General features: G+C 51.4%; 1 protein-coding gene across 1 annotated transcript in view; it reads left to right on the top strand.

Annotated features, from left to right (window-relative positions):
* Positions 1 to 11,710, top strand: part of UBAP2 (ubiquitin associated protein 2) — a 127,085-nt gene extending 115,375 nt beyond the window's left edge. Inside the window, 13 exon segments of the mRNA XM_032860388.1 lie at positions 13 to 196; positions 1,147 to 1,216; positions 5,306 to 5,501; positions 6,329 to 6,420; positions 6,685 to 6,732; positions 9,112 to 9,190; positions 9,426 to 9,469; positions 9,471 to 9,632; positions 9,859 to 9,958; positions 10,043 to 10,150; positions 10,303 to 10,370; positions 10,454 to 10,645; positions 10,739 to 11,710. Of these exon segments, the coding sequence (XP_032716279.1) occupies positions 13 to 196; positions 1,147 to 1,216; positions 5,306 to 5,501; positions 6,329 to 6,420; positions 6,685 to 6,732; positions 9,112 to 9,190; positions 9,426 to 9,469; positions 9,471 to 9,632; positions 9,859 to 9,958; positions 10,043 to 10,150; positions 10,303 to 10,370; positions 10,454 to 10,645; positions 10,739 to 10,834 (1,439 nt within the window). The 3' untranslated portion in view covers positions 10,835 to 11,710.
* Positions 11,711 to 15,466: the final 3,756 nt, after the last annotated feature.

The raw sequence follows: 15,466 nt of genomic DNA, 5'->3' as shown, positions 1-15,466 counted from the left end.
TGTTTTTTACAGCTACTTCATCCGTTCCAGCTCCAAAGACAACAGACCCTCCTTCCACCCTCCCATCTGTGGGCTCCCTGCCCAGCACCACTTCCTGCACTCCGCTTCTGCCCTCCGCGTCCCAGCACACTGCCACTTTGCCCTCCATGTCCCAGCCTGGTGACCTGTCCAGCAGCCCCCTCTCTCAGCTTAGCAGGTATGGAGAAAATACGGACCCAAAAAGAGAGGCACAGTGGGGTGAAGTCCTGAACCCTTACAGAAAGCAGTGGCAATGAACAAAACCCTCTCGTTGCCCCCACCATGGTGGCCTGATCGTTAGCAATAATGCAACAGTGTATAGGCTTTGGCTGGGCCTGGTCTCAGAACCACTAGGTGTGTAAAACTTGCCTACTTGTGATGTCCCTGCTGTCGCAGGCCCCTGGGGCCCTTGGGAATGGGGTGGGGCCAGCAGTCTCTGCTGCTACTCCTCTTGGACCCCTCAGGAGTATACCCTGAGACTGGCCTCTGAGCTCTGGACTCAAGTCACTGTGACGCGAAGTGAGAATTGTGTTTCATTTTTGAGCAGGTCTTCTACTTGCTCTTGTTCTGGCTTTAGAGGCTGAATTACTAGAACAGGGTGTAGGACAGTGGATTTTGTTTGATTCTCATCCTGTATCTTTGGAGTAGGATATACCTCTCTGCCGTGCCCCACCCCCACCAAGCCAGGAATAAAAGCCTTTGATTTGAATTCTGGATTTGAAGGGAAGTCAGGCTTTGGCTCTGGTATGCGGGGGTGGGGGTTTGAACAGGAACTTTCTTCCCTCACACAGATTGAATGGTGTCTCCGTGGCTTGGCAGTGTTCTTAGTGCAGTCCTGTTCTTACTTTTTACAGTCTAAAGAGCGAGTGTTTGTAATTGGCTAAAGCTGGCTCTGGAGGTGTCCCAGGCCATGCTGTCCCAGATCCTCATGATGAATGACCCTTTAGATCATTTCTCAACATCCCAACAGCTGGTCTGGGCCCCAAGGTGATGATGAGTGATATGTGTGAAGCCAGGGCTCCCCTTGGGGGGATGGGGCAAACTTACATCTAGCCCATCTGGACATGGGGCCTCTGCTGTGGGGTGACTTGGTGGGGTGGACACTTGGTGCTCTCTTTTGTCTTCTAGTTCACTCTCCAGCCATCAGAGCAGCCTCTCCTCTGCACATGCAGCGCTCTCCTCCAGCACAGCACACACAGTAAGTGTCTTCTCTGTCCTGTCATTTCCCACCCTGCTCAGCGAGCTTGGAGCTTAGTCCTCTGTGGGTGGGGCTTTGGTTTTGGGTTTTGAGTATCTAAGATAACCTCAGCTTCCTCAGGTGTATTATCTCAGTCTGGGTATGTGGTTTGAGCTGTTGATTTTCCTAGGTACCAGGGCCGACCTCTTGCTTTCTGAACTGGTACTTCGGTGGAAGAATTGCTTCTCCAGAGTTGATCTATGATAGGCAGGGCTGTCGGGGGCTGGATTTGTTGCTGAGCATTCACTGAGCTCCCTGTTAGAGGAGCCTTTTTTTTTTTTTTTTTTTTTAAGATTTTATTTATCTATTTATTTGACACACAGAGAGATCACAAATAGGCAGAGAGGCAAGCAGAGAGAGAAGGGGTAGCAGGCGCCTTGCTGAGCATAGATCCCGATGCGGGACTCAGTCCTAGGACCCTGAGATCATGACCTGAGCCGAAGGCAGAGGCTTAACCCACTGAGCCACCCAGGCGCCCCAGTTAGAGAAACCTTTTGAACCTACTCTGGGGTTGGTCGTATTGAGGTAATGGCAAGCTTTTTAGAGCAAAGTAGGCTCATTGCTAACTTGAGCTTGTGCTCCACCAGAAGTCAAGTTGAATCAAGAGCGTTGTTCTAGGTTATCTTTTGTTCCTCTGGGAAGGCCATTGTAGAGAGCATGTTGGGAGGGAAAAGGGAGAACTTGGGTGAGGACTAGCTGTCTTCGGCCACATGCACATCTCTCTCTGAGCCTCCCTAGCTCTTAGCCCCTCTTAGTCCGTGTAACTGCATTCCAGTGTGTGGTCGCGCAGACTTTCCTCGTCATGGCATCAGGTTTTCTGTCCCCTCCTCCTTCATGCCATCCCAGACCATTCTCCCCAGCTCAGAGGCAGACTTTGGGAAGGTTGATAGTGGAGAGGCAAACCTAGAAGTCCCAAGTTGGCAAGCATCCCCGTGTGCTAAAGAGATGGTTACTCCAGGTGCGAAGTTGGGGCGCAGTCTCAGTAGTGGTCTTTGTAGCTTGTGGTGGGCGGAGGAACGGAGGTGGTGAGACGGTGAAGAGGCACGGTGGTGGCAGGGTGCTTCACTCAGACTGCGGGACCCTGAGCATAAGGGTAGGCAGACAGGTACCAAGAACAGATAATAAGAGATGGATCCAGAAGCAGGGAAAGAAGTTTGGGGTACAGATCAATAGGAGAGGTTAGAAATTTGGGGAATTTTGTGTCCTCTGAAGAAGAGGTCATTTGCTACAGAATGGAGTGAAGGCAGAGTCGGCTCTCTCCTTCCATCAGGATGTGGCTAACATTGTGGGTTTCAAACTCCAGTTTTCCGAGTGGCATCTTGCACATAATTCTTTGTCATAAAACACGTAGATCACCATCTTTATAGCAGAGCACAGTATGGACACCTCTGCCCGTGGAGTAAGTGCCTGGTCCCGTGCCTGTGCCTGCTCTTGGGGGCGGGGGTGGGGACTGTAGCTGGTCGCCGTCCCGAGTGTGGAGAGTTGGCCCCCTGTTCCTGGACCCTGGTGTGTTGGAGTCCGTGTTCTTGTTCACATGGGTTTGCCGCTTTCTGTGTCCAAACTGCCCCAGCCAGAATGGCCTCATCCAGGGAGTGCCAGACCTTGCCATGTGCCAGAATTGCTGCATTGCTAATACAGTTAAAAGATTCAGTAATGAAAAGTATGAAGAGATAAATATTGAAGTGTTTTTCTCTCTCATGTCTTTGGTTCTACCCCCCACCCTCCTATTTTCTTGATCCACTGGAGTTTTTTTTTTAACCCGTAGATTAGGAAATGCAGACACAGTCACTTTCCCACTGCTTCTTGCCCTTTGCTTTCATTCATTTCCCCTGTAACATATATGGGAGCGTTCCCTAGAGAGTGTCCTTTAGCATTTCCCCCCATGTAACAGTGATTTTCTGAGATATTTCTGTGCTGAAACATAGATTCTGTCTTCTTTTCCCATAGCTCTACTACATCACATTAGTAAATCACTCTTTCACTGATGGAGCTGCAGGGCCATTTTCTGTCTGGAATACAATAAACATTGTTACATTTGATAACTTTCTACCTTGCTTTGTCTGCAGGGCCAGTCCTGGAGGTTGAATCCCCAGCCATTTGACGTTTTATACAAATTGCGGAATTGCAGTCACTGCACAGTGATTCTAACCTGTTTACCTCCCACTGGCAAAGGAGGAGATGGACTGTTTCCGCACTGCCTCCTGAAATTGTGTTATCAAATATTTTTATGTTGCCCATGTGTTAATTGATAAATGACCTGTCAGTACAGTGTTTTATTGAATGAGATTGAACATCTTTTTTTATATATATATTAGCAGGCCATTAAATTTCCTTTTCAATGAGTTCTTCATATTCATTTTTCTGTCAGGTCCTTGGTGTGTCTTTCTAGGCAGTCCGTGTTCAGGAGACTAGAAAGTAGCCGTTTGTGATGGGAGGTGCAGATACTTTGCTCAGGTTTGTCATTTTTTTTTTGACTTTTGTATAGTCAGATACATCAGTCTTTTCGTCCTCTGTCATGATTAGTTCTTTCCCCCTTGAAGTTTATGAAGGAAATCTCTGTGTTTTCTCCTGTCCTTTGTGTCGTTGTGGAAGGGTTGGTGCCCTTTTCGCGGAGCTGGTTCCACTGCCCCATCGGAGCCGCGGCCTGAGCTGTTTAAATGGAGTAGAGGTCAGTTAGGCCGGCCCCTCGCCACCCTCGCAGATCGGGAGGTGAGGAACGGGGACAGGAGCCCTGTCAGGTTCATTTGGAAGTAGGAGAGGCCTACTGGATGACTTCCTTTCAGCAAGTCAGGAACTAATTTTCTTGTTAGCTGCTCTTGTGGATTCCCCCTTCCCCCAGGCTGGGGAATAATAATTTCTTGTCCTGTGGTTAAAAGAGTTGAAAAGTTGTATGACTAGTGACATGTAGGCACAGTGGTCAGATCTGTTCCTGATTCTGTAGCAGGTGGTCAGCCTGGCTCTATGCAGAGGAATGTGGAGTGGGTGCTGGGACAGGCTGGCCTCGCCTCCCTCTGCCCCTGGGGCTCTCGTCACCCAGCTTCTTGTCAGTCTAGGCCAAGGGAACAGAGTCCTGGGGTGCCCCAGGAGATGACGGTTTTGCCTGTCTTCACCTTGTTGAGCTGATTCTGGATGTCAGGACCCTAAGGTCTGTGCTCAGCTGACCTGGGTAGCACAGTCTGTGAGGCTGGGACATACACAGAGCTGTCTTTGTGGTGCAAGATAGGGTACATGATTGTCCCCCTTCTCCTGGGGCTTCCTGTTCCTGAGGCTTCTCCTCCAGGAGTTTCCAGACTGCTTTGTTCTGTACATGCTCTGGTTTGAAGGCTGGTCTCAGTCTTACAGAGCCTTTTCTTCCCTCTTTGGGCCTTGCTGCCCAACCAGGCGCATCTCTCTCACCCACCCCTGAGCCCTTGAAGCGCTTTTTGGTACCTTGTTCCTCCCTGGATGAACACCTGGGCAGGATTCCTGGAACTCCTTAGATCTTTTGTTGGGTTTCACCCTTCTTCCCTGGGTGGATCATGTTGAACAGGCAGAGACGCAGACCATGCCCTTTTAGGTAGGTCCTGATGGCCTACCAGGTTCTGGAGCAAAGGCCTCTCTGGGCCCCCTGTGATTTCCATATCAGAATAGTTAGGAAGCCTAGTAGAAGGCAGCTGTTCTCAGAAGGTTCTGACTTGGGCCAGGCTGCTTGTGGTGCCATGATTGACTCTCCTGAGACTGCTTGCTCTTCTGTGCGGTGGGTTCTCACCTCACGTTCCGATGGTCTGTGTTCACATGGGACCTGAGGTTTACATGGGGTGTCTGTACCTTATTTCAGATAGCAAAGCTTGAGCAACCGTTCTTAGTAGAGGGTGTTGGTCAGTAAAGCTCAGCTTTAATTATGTGATACTCAGCTTATGAGTTGTGTCCTGATGGCCGCATCTAGCTGCAGTGTGACGCAGAGCCCCTCAGACCAGTCTTCAGAGGGCAGACCCAGATGCCAGACCAGTCCTCTTGCGCTCTTATGTTTTGCCACCAGATCCATGTGTCCTCGCTTTTCTGTTTTGCCAGCAGGCCAGTGTGGAGAGCACCCCTTCCCTTCAGTCCTCAGCCACCTTTTCAACGGCAGCAACCTCTGCCTCGGGTGCCACGTCCTCAGGGCTCAGCCTGCCGAGCAGCATGAACACAGTGAACAGCCTCTCTCTGGGCGGGACCACTGTGAGTGCCCCCAGCAGCAGTGCCAGGGCCACGCCCTTGGTGACCTCAGGTGTGTGCTCCCCAGACCTTGCCTATCTGTTCCCCACCCCTAGAAGGTGATGCTTGGTTTCCCAGGGAGGATGCCTAGAGGTGGCTGCAGGGCATGCCAGGTAGCTACAAGCATAGGAGCATCCTGGTCTCCCTCCAGCCCTGCCATTGCTCCCTGGTCCTCTTTGTTCCACTGACTTCTTGAGTCCCAGTCCTTCCAGCAATGATGTGGGGATGAATGAAACCAGTCTTCTGGGTGGGCTTCCCCTGGGCAAGATTCCTGGTAGCCTTTGTGCTTGTAGGACCCCTGTCTTTTCTGCTGTCTTCCTCTCTGGAGCTGAGATGGTCTGGTGACATGAATGGACCATGGAACAGCTCTATTGGGCTCCTTCTGGCCGTTTAGTGTGACTGATGGTCCATCAGCAAGACTTGGGCAGTCGGTGTGGACCAAGCAAACTGTGGTTTAGTGGAAGCTGCTGAAAGCTACCTTGGACACAGCCTGTGCCCTCGCTGGCACCGCCCAGCCTTGGTTCTGTTCTGAGGAGGCAGATTGTTCCTTATGTTTAGGTTTGCTCAGTGCTGTATTGACGAGTGGGTGAGGGGTGGTGTTTCTGTCTGGGCAGTGAACCGTCTGATGTGGAAAGAGCCTGAATGTGGTGTCACATGCTTTGTCTCCTCTACTTCCTGGCACAGCCTTCTGTGTCTCTCACCTGCTGCCCTCCTCTCTTGGTGGTGGCCCTATGTGGGGCAGTACTGTGACTGTGAGCTCAGTGCCCACTCCCCCACAGTGGCTGTGACCTTGCGCTCTCTGTGGTGGCATCACTGCTTGTTTGATTTTTGCTTTCACAGGCAAAGCACCCCCTAACCTGCCCCAGGGAGTACCTCCCCTGCTGCACAACCAGTACCTCGTGGGCCCCGGAGGATTGCTTCCTGCCTATCCGGTGAGTGCCCGGTGTTTGGCTTCTGGCTGCCCAACTCTTGTGGCCTTAGAGGTTGACACCTGGCAGGACCTGGTGAGGCGGACCTTGGGCTACTGCTTTCCCTGGTATTTCTCCCTCATCTGGACTCCATCAAGGTGTCTTCTCACAGCAGATGGTCCGAGTCCCCATGTCCCATCTCCCCAACCTTGTTTAGGCCCCTACATGGGCCTGGGCTTCCCAAGGGATTTTACATGGTCCCTGATACCCTTTTTGGTCCTTACGCAGATCTATGGCTATGATGAGCTCCAGATGCTGCAGTCACGTCTGCCAATGGTGAGTGGGATGTGGTGGGGGATGGGGGGACTCGGGCTCTTTCACAGGTCCTTCCTCCCTAGGCCTTCATTGCCACCCTGTTGAGAAAGCTGCTAGCATTTGGGGGGGTTGGGCCTCATGTCACTGTAGCTGGGCAGGAGTGTCCTGTGCTTACTGCTTGGGAACTTGGAGACCATTGGGACCTGGGGTCCCAGGAGGCAGTGCCCTCTACTACATGTGGGTCCTTCTCTTCCTTCAGGCGTGCCCCACTGCGCCCTCTTCCCCACCCCACCCCACCCCACCCCCGCCCGTTTTGAACAAGAAAAACCGTATGACGTAAGACATGGGGTTGCTTGACTGACTCTAGAGTTTTTTTCAAGTTGTGTTCTTTGAAGTGCCGTTCAGTGTCTTTGGCCTCTGAAGTGGCCATGAGTGATGCTTGTGATAGCACGGCTTATCTGTCCCCAGCTGGGTGACCCGCCCAAGCTGACACTCTTGAAGGGTCCCTGTGGATCTGACCTGCCATCTCTGCTTACAAGCGTGCTGGCCCCAGGGAGTCCCTGGTTCTGCAGCCTCACTCTGAGGCCAGGATCGCTGCTGCTTTCATCCAACCCTTGCTGCCAGGCTGAGTGTCCTGGCCGCCGTGGACAAGCCTGCAGTGGGGAGGGCGCCGAAGGAGGTGTGCTCCCTGCCTGACAGGCCTGCAGGCTGTTGCCCTGCCCCTCCTTCCTTGGTCTGGCCTTTCCCAGACTCCGGATAACTTTCAGCAGCCTAGGGCATCGGTCCCGTTGTTGGTAAGGAGAGAGCTGTTTGAACATGCCTGCTCAATGTGATATTTCCTGTTCCCTGAGGGAGAGGTTTTCCGCCCAATGTGGAAGTTAAGAGTCCTTAACTCTTTCCCACTGGCTGCACCCTGCTCTGCTTGCCCACAAAGTAGCTCGGGGAGCTGCAGGTATCCCCTCCACCTCCCGGGCCTGCAGGCCGAAGCCCTTGGCTCTCAGGAGAATGCTTCTCAGCTGCTGAAGTCTTTCCAGAGGCAGAGGTGGGTGACTAGGCGGCTGTTCCCCCTGATAGCAGCCCATCATCACACTGCTGCTGGTGGTGTCCCCAGAGGACCCAGAGGGGATGTTGAAGACATGATGGCACAGTTCTAGGGTTGTCAACAGAACTTAGGGTTTCTGGGGAATGCCTAAGCCTTAGGGCTTTGCAGAAGAGGAACTGGAAGTGGCCCCGGCCCTCTTACTATCATGAGGAAACCTCATACCCACCTGACCTAGGAGCCCCAGGCATTGGAGTGTCCGGGGGAGTCCTGGTGGGGGACCCCAAGAGGGACTCAGTGGGTTCCCAGCCCTGGGAGTCATCCTGCCTTTTCTTTGTATCATTTTGTGCCTTAGAAGAAATCACCTCTGAGCCCACCTTTTGAGATATGTTTTGTTCATTTTTCCCCTTTGTTCATATATTAGGGTCTGGTACTTTTGCGCCTAGTTCCTGCCTTTGATTTTCCTGTGAAAGAGCACCTCCTCCTGGGCTTGCTCTAGGTCTGTCTGCAGTTGTGTTCTTGCTACCTCTGGACTTCCTAGTCCTGCTTCCTCCTGGGGTTTCCTGGCTGAGGAAGCTAATGGGTTTCCTGGAGGTTAAGTGGAAATGAGGCTGGGGGAGGGTAGAGGTGCCATTCCTAGCCCGGATGGCTCTTGTCTGGTTGTGACCAGGCACTGTTGGCCCACAACAAAAGCAGGAAGGCTTTCCATGGGGCCTGGAAGCCGAGGGACCATGTGTCCAGTATTGGCAAAGCCCTGGGTGGGGAAGGGGAGGCCTGACCAGTTTTGTGTTCTTGGTGTCCACACTTGCCCTGGCTCCTCTGTGGTCCATGTTGGCATGACAGCATGGATGGTGAGGAGCCAATTTGGGACCTTAACTGGGGTCCTCTTGGACCTGTGCCTGCTTGACATTGCTCCTCTAATGGCTTTTAAACCCTCAGGCACACCCATTCCTGCTGGTTCTTTTTCAGGGTGCTATAATCCAGTCAACTTTCCTAGCTGCTCTGTAGAATCTTTTACATAGGAAAAGCCAGTAGAGTTAGTTTGACCTGTGCATTTACCAGCATCCATCTGCACCATATATTACGCATGAGACTGGTCCACCAGTAGCTCTGCCTGGCGAAAGCTGATGGTCTTTTCAGTGCGTCTTGCACGCTGTGTGGCTGCCACATTGCACAACTCCAATGGGCACCGTTTACTTTGAATTTGAGTGCTGCCCTCTGGAGGTCAGCCTGTGTCCCTGCAGTCCAGCCTGTCCTGGGAACAGGGCATCACCTGGAGCGCCTGGGCTGCCTGCTGGGCCTGTTCTCCTGGGACTGGGTAGAGGCCATTCTGCTGATTGAGCCTCACTGGTCTCTCCTAGGATTACTATGGAATTCCCTTTGCCACGCCCACAGCCCTGGCCAGCCGAGATGGGAGCCTAGCTAATAACCCGTATTCAGGTTAGTCTGCTCAGGGCGAGAGGAGTCGGGTTGGGGCGTGGTGCGTGGGACTGGTCTGCAGCTAATCCCAGGCATTTGGAACCAGCAGCACAAGGGCTGAGAGAGGCCTGCTAGCAACCTCTTGAGCCAGCTGCTGGAGCCTGTTCCTGTTTGCAGGAGCCAGTCTGGCTTTTCTCCTGGTTGGATGAGGGCGGGGAGCGGGCAGTGATTCGAGTCAATGTTCCTCTTCTCCTAGGTGATGTCACAAAGTTTGGCCGAGGTGACTCTGCATCCCCTGCACCCCCCCACCACCCTGGCTCAGCCGCAGCAGAGCCAGTCCCAGGCCCACCACACAGCCCAGCAGCCCTTCCTGAATCCTGCGCTGCCCCCTGGCTACAGCTACACTGGCCTCCCCTACTACACGGGCGTGCCTAGTGCCTTCCAGTATGGGCCCACGATGTTTGTGAGTGTTGGTGGGGTCGGGTGGGGATGTTACTCCAGTTCTGGGGACTAGAAGCAGGGCCACGAGGTGTTAGGCTACTTTCCCGTGTGCTTTTACAGCTAGTGCAGGTCGCACTACTGAACACAGGTCCTCTGTGGTTGTGCTGCTTGGGACTAAGCCAGGGGATACCTGACCTGCTCCCTCTGCCCTGTTCCTGCACTGACGCCTCTCCTGCTTGCTCCGCCAGGTCCCTCCGGCCTCAGCCAAGCAGCATGGTGTGAACCTCAGCACCCCCACCACCCCTTTCCAGCAGGCCGGTGGTTACGGCCAGCATAGCTACAGCGCAGGTGAGGGGTGCTCCCGGCACAGAGAGATGCGGGTGGGACAGGCTTGCTTGGCTCACGCGTGCCTCTTGTACCCTGCCATGCTAGGTTATGATGACCTGACCCAGGGGACAGCAGCGGGAGACTACACCAAGGGTGGCTATGGTGGATCATCGCAGGCACAAAACAAGTCTGCAGGTTCTGGGCCTGGCAAAGGTAGCGTCTGCCCCTCCTTTCCAGGATTGAGGCCCAGAGTAGTTGTCTTCTACTGACTCTTTCTCAGGCAAGGCTACCCCAGAGTGCCCCTGGAGGTGGGGGAGGCTGGAGCTGGGCCCAGTGGCCGTGGGAACAACTGCTTTCCCTCCTAGGAGTGTCCGTGTCCTCAAGCACCACCGGCCTACCTGACATGACCGGTTCAGTCTACAACAAGACTCAGGTGAAGGAGGATTCGGGTAGATGGGTCGGCCGGTGGGGGGTGCTGCCTAGGCTGGCCCTTACCATGGTCTCTTTATCCTGCAGACTTTCGACAAGCAGGGATTTCACGCAGGGACTCCTCCACCGTTCAGCCTGCCCTCGGCCTTGGGTTCCACTGGGCCCCTAGCCGCTGGAGCAGCCCCTGGTTATGCACCCCCACCATTCTTACACATCCTGCCTGCCCACCAGCAGCCTCATTCACAGCTTCTACACCACCATCTGCCACAGGATGCCCAGGTGAGCCCCGTGATGGAGGCAGCCACCCTGCCCTGGACTGGGGGTCCTGCTCCGGCCCTTACAGCCTTCTCTCCTCCTCCTCCTCCTCCTCAGAGTGGCTCGGGTCAACGCAGCCAGCCCAGCTCCCTGCAGCCCAAGTCGCAAGCTTCCAAGCCCTCCTACGGCAACTCTCCCTACTGGACAAACTGAACCTTTGAAGAGAGGGGTGGGCTTGGGCAGGGCTTACCCTGGGCAGGAGAGAACACACGGAGCCCATTTCTAGGAGCCCAGCGCCCTTTCCTAGGATTCCTGAGACGTGTAACTGTGTCAGCCGAGCCTCTGTGGGGAACCTGCCTCCCAGACTCGCTATTGTATGTAATGTATTTATGTATGTATTTGTAAATGTGATAGAAGTCTTGGGGTGTAGGGGTACAGCTGCTACTCTTAGCCAGGTCTGCAATCCTGATTCGAGCCCCTTCTCACTGTAGCAAAGAAGCCCTTTTCCCACTCCTGCCTTCAGGCCTTCTTTGTGGCCTTCCAGCCCCAGGGGCAGTTGGGAGCAGTGTCTGGAAGGGCTGCTTCAAGGCAGTTTGGGGACTGGGGTCAGGTACCAATGAAGAATCACGACTTAATCTCACTCCCTCAAAGCCATTTTTTGAGTTTCTTTCCCTGTGTAATTACTTTAGCCCTCTCTTTGAGGAACAGACCTTTTGTCATTTGTCATGTTCCTCACCTACCAAATCTTGAACTGGGAATAGCAGCGATATCCTTCCTGCCCAACATGAAAGTGGCACCTGTTTGTCTTCATACAGACCAGAGGCCTCTGCTTCTGGTCTTCTCCCCAAGAGACTTGCCTTCCTCTGGCTGACCATTTTTTAAAAAACCGTCTGAAGTTGTGCTCAGAGATGTTCAATCTGCTCCCTTTTAAAAAAAAAAAATCAAAATCCAAGATATGCCTTCACCTCAATGAGAGCACGTCTCCAAGCAAAGGCTCCTCTATTCCATTTGTCCTGAACCAGGTGGGCGACTGTTTCAGGGGTTTTCTCTCTTTGCCCAATCTCCACCTAATAAAGTTCTGAGAGCATGCACGGTCTCTGTGTGGTGTGACTAAAGGGTAGGTCAGGGCAGAGGCTGTCTTCATGATTGTTCTGGGCACTGTGGACTTCACATTAGAGCCGAAGTAGCTGTCGCGTGGTCAGTCTTCTGACAGTATGTCGTGAGGGCTTAAACTGGCATTCCTTCTTTTTCCCTGGTCAGCATCCAGGGAGCGGAAAGGTAAATGATGAGGCTGCAAAGCCCACTTACCCTCCTCACAGGCCACAGACAGTGGTTATCAAAGTTCACTTTGATAAGGCAATTTCTTACAGGGCCAACCCGGTCAACAGGAATACCAGGGCAGGGTCCTTTCATTTCCGAATGTCAGCGGATATTAAAATCTGAAAGGTGAGAGCAGAGGATGTGTTTCTCATGACCGAAGAGAGAGGAAGTTTGAACAGCTCACTCTCTCTATCCTTTGTTCTTCATCAACCAGCCAGAATCTTAACTGTTAAGGGGTGGGGTGGAAGAGAAGATGAGCGAGTCAGGGTAGTATGAAGTAGGTAAGTGGGTCCTGGGCAAAATACTTGCTCCAGAAAGTCCCAAGCAGCCATTCACTTGGGCCAGGATTCCAGTGCAGCTCCTTCCTCCTGTTCCCAGGCCACTGGTAGGGGAGGAATCAAGGCCATCTACTAGCCCTGTGTGGCAGGAGGCAGATCGCCCCACAATTCTGCAGCACAGTTGTGCTCCAATCTCCAGGTGTTGACCGAGGCATTATAGCCTCATTCTTAAATGACCCCTCAGACTAGGCTAAGCAAGCAACCAGAGTGGGGCATCAAGTTGGTGTGCCAGAACCTGGGGTCAGTCTTCACCTTTTCTGCTTTTGCCCTCTAAAATCAGTGGTCATTTCATCAAATGGGGCCCCTGCTGCTGGTGAGCCACAGCTTGAGATCCTGGCCAGAAAAAACGTAAGTGTTCAAATAAAGGGACTTCATACGATCTCTTGCCTGTTCCTGCTTATTAATAAGCAGCAGGATGTTCAGAAGACAAATGATGAAAACAAAAGGCTTACCTAAGGAGGGCAGTGGAGCACCGTCATCCCTTTACCGACCTACTTGTACTGGCAGATTGTGCCCTACTTAAGAATTAAGGTTAACAAATGGCTGTGTCTTAATAACCTTTCCTAAAAGTTGGTACGGACTGGGAATGTGTATTCCATGAGGAGGTGAGTTGAGCAGAATATCCTAAAAGATCAGTGAGATTTGGTTTTGGTTTTTGTTTTTTTCAGCTGAGTCATGGGCATAATCGGTGAGGCAACAGTGGAAGTACTGAGACCACCTTTTAGTTTTCTTTAACACAAAGAAAGAAGAGGGTCATCCCATGGGGAAGTAGCAATACAGGTATATTTTATTTCACATTTTATTAGTAGACAGATGGGCAGAAAAAGACAAAATAAACCACTATAGGGGAAGTTCAACACAAAAAATGCATCAGATAATCTTTTCTCATAAGTTAAACTGAAGAAAAACATCTACAATTTCAGCTAAGAAAACTATTAAAGTCAGGTGTGTCCTGCTGGTTTCAGAATAGTTGAAAATTGCATCTGAATCTTTTTGTAAATGTAAACCATTTTTATCAGAATGGGAGGGGTGGGGAGTTAACTTTCAGTGTAGAACTACACTTTTCCCTACAGTCTCCTACTGTGTATGTCCCAAACATAAGGAAACCAGCAAATAAAGAAGTAATTTGAAGGGAAGAGGAAAGAGAGGACTACAAAAAAGTCTGGCTAATAGAAAAGAACTCTGGAATGGTATGAAAAAGAGCGGGAAGACTTTGAGAAGCAACAACGGAATCATGGTATTACTTTCTCCACCCAGCCTCAAAACACACAGACCTGAAGAGCATCCAGAGAGGCCTCCACTAGCATCAAAAGGAATCTAAAAATGCAGGATTCTGAATTCATGTTAACACCAAATAATCAGCACAACTGTACTTACAAGGTTCTGGTCTGACCCTGAGACCTCTGCTCCCAAAAAGGAAAAAAAAATTACATGCTCAAGTTTTCTTTTGTCACAGGATGTGTTCTCAGGACAGAGCTCTGGAACCAGCATCTGGGTTTTACAGGTCTGAGTTACCAGAATGTCCACCTGCTAGCCAATCAACACATACCAGTCTTTTCTGGAACTGATTGTACTCTCATCAGAGGCAAAGCCAGCCCTCACTAGTAACACCCCAAAGGGCTGAGAGGTATGACTTCCACCTGGCTCTCTGGCTCCCTGAGTCAATGTGCAACAGAGGCCAACAGGGCCTAGTGGGACAGGGCCGAGCAGCCCAGCACCTTCCGCAAGGCTAAGGTGCCTGGCCTGCCCTGGCAGAGAAATGCTTTTATAAGGGAAGAAAGAAATGCCTTAATCTTAGGGCTCCAAGAGAGAAGACCAAGCTACTGGCTGTAAATGTGTATGGGGGTGTTTAGAGCGTGCAGAGCATTAGGAGAGACTTTGGACTCCAGAAGATTTGCAGGTTATCCAGAAGCATTACTTAAAAAGCATGGGTTGTAAAAAGCCAGTTCCAACATCCTCCTATGAGAACTTGCGGCCAGTGTTTTGTCACAAAGAGCTGTTCTGTTCTCGGAATCTGACTGGAATCGCTAGATTCAGGGGTGCAAGCAGTCCTAGCCCCATGGGGATTGGACAGATATTCTGGGACCAGGCTCAACACTGTCCCATATGAACCTGTGCATGTTAACGTTTCCACTTAATACCAGATCAAACTTTAGAGGCCAGAGAGGTCTGCTGGGCATTAGTCAGCAAATGTTTGGAGTTAGAAGCGAATGAAAACCCTGAGATCAGAAAGGAAGGAGGAGCTAAGGAAGTAAGCATCACCTATTCTGTTCTAGGATCCATCCTACCCCTGTCCCTCATCAACCCTTTGGTTCTTTCTGAGCTATGATCTGAAGAAAAGACGTTGACACCAGTACAAAGGGATCTGGAGGAGGATTGTAACCAGTCTCTGCTCATTTTCTTTCCTTCCAAAGTCTAATTTTACATACTGATTTTCCCCACTGAAAGAACACTGCCCTCCTATGAACTGGCCCACTCTCAAAGAAGAATCACTGCCAAGTTCTGAAGTCCCTGGTTGGTAAAGGCTGATGGATCTCAATATTGATCGAAGTAACACGTGATTGAGACCAGGGAAGTCAAAGCTGCAGCCACTGCAGTTGGAAGATAGAGCATTGCCCAGATACCGCCTGCAGCCAATTCCCTCGACCCTGCCAAAAGAGTCAAAGCAGCCTAGGGCAAGCTCCATGCACAACTTCTGCTTGCCCTCCACAGCCAGCGTACATTGAAAGGAGAGAAAAGTCCAGGTTACATCCAATGAGGAAAGTGGGAACTGGTCACTCATGTCTCCTATCCACAGCTATCACTATTGGCATAAGCAGCTCAATGAAAACCAAAATCTTAACACATGCACCTAGGAGTAATACTGAGTAATTAAAACAGGCTACTTGCACTCTCACCATGAGGATTTTCAAAATATTTTTGAGGGAAAGGCCATGTTCACATAAAACATGTTTTTTCACCGAACAGTGGTCACCAGTAGTTTTGACTTTTTTTTCCCCAGCAGCATCAACCAAAATTGGCATAGTGATTTTAAACTCCTTGTTCCCATCACTAAGACTCCACACACACACACACACACACTCCCTCTCTCTCTCTCCCCCCCCCCCCCCGCTCTCTCCCCACTCCCTTGGGGTGGGGAGGGTAACAACTCTGTCTTTTTTTAAATAAATAGCAATCAAGTGCTCAG

This window comes from Lontra canadensis, unplaced genomic scaffold (genome assembly GCF_010015895.1).
Source record: "Lontra canadensis isolate GAN:19392208 unplaced genomic scaffold, GSC_riverotter_1.0 scaffold19, whole genome shotgun sequence".
Lineage (NCBI taxonomy): Eukaryota > Metazoa > Chordata > Mammalia > Carnivora > Mustelidae > Lontra > Lontra canadensis.
Note: the sequence above shows the minus strand (reverse complement) of the source record. Positions and strands in the feature narration are given on the sequence as shown.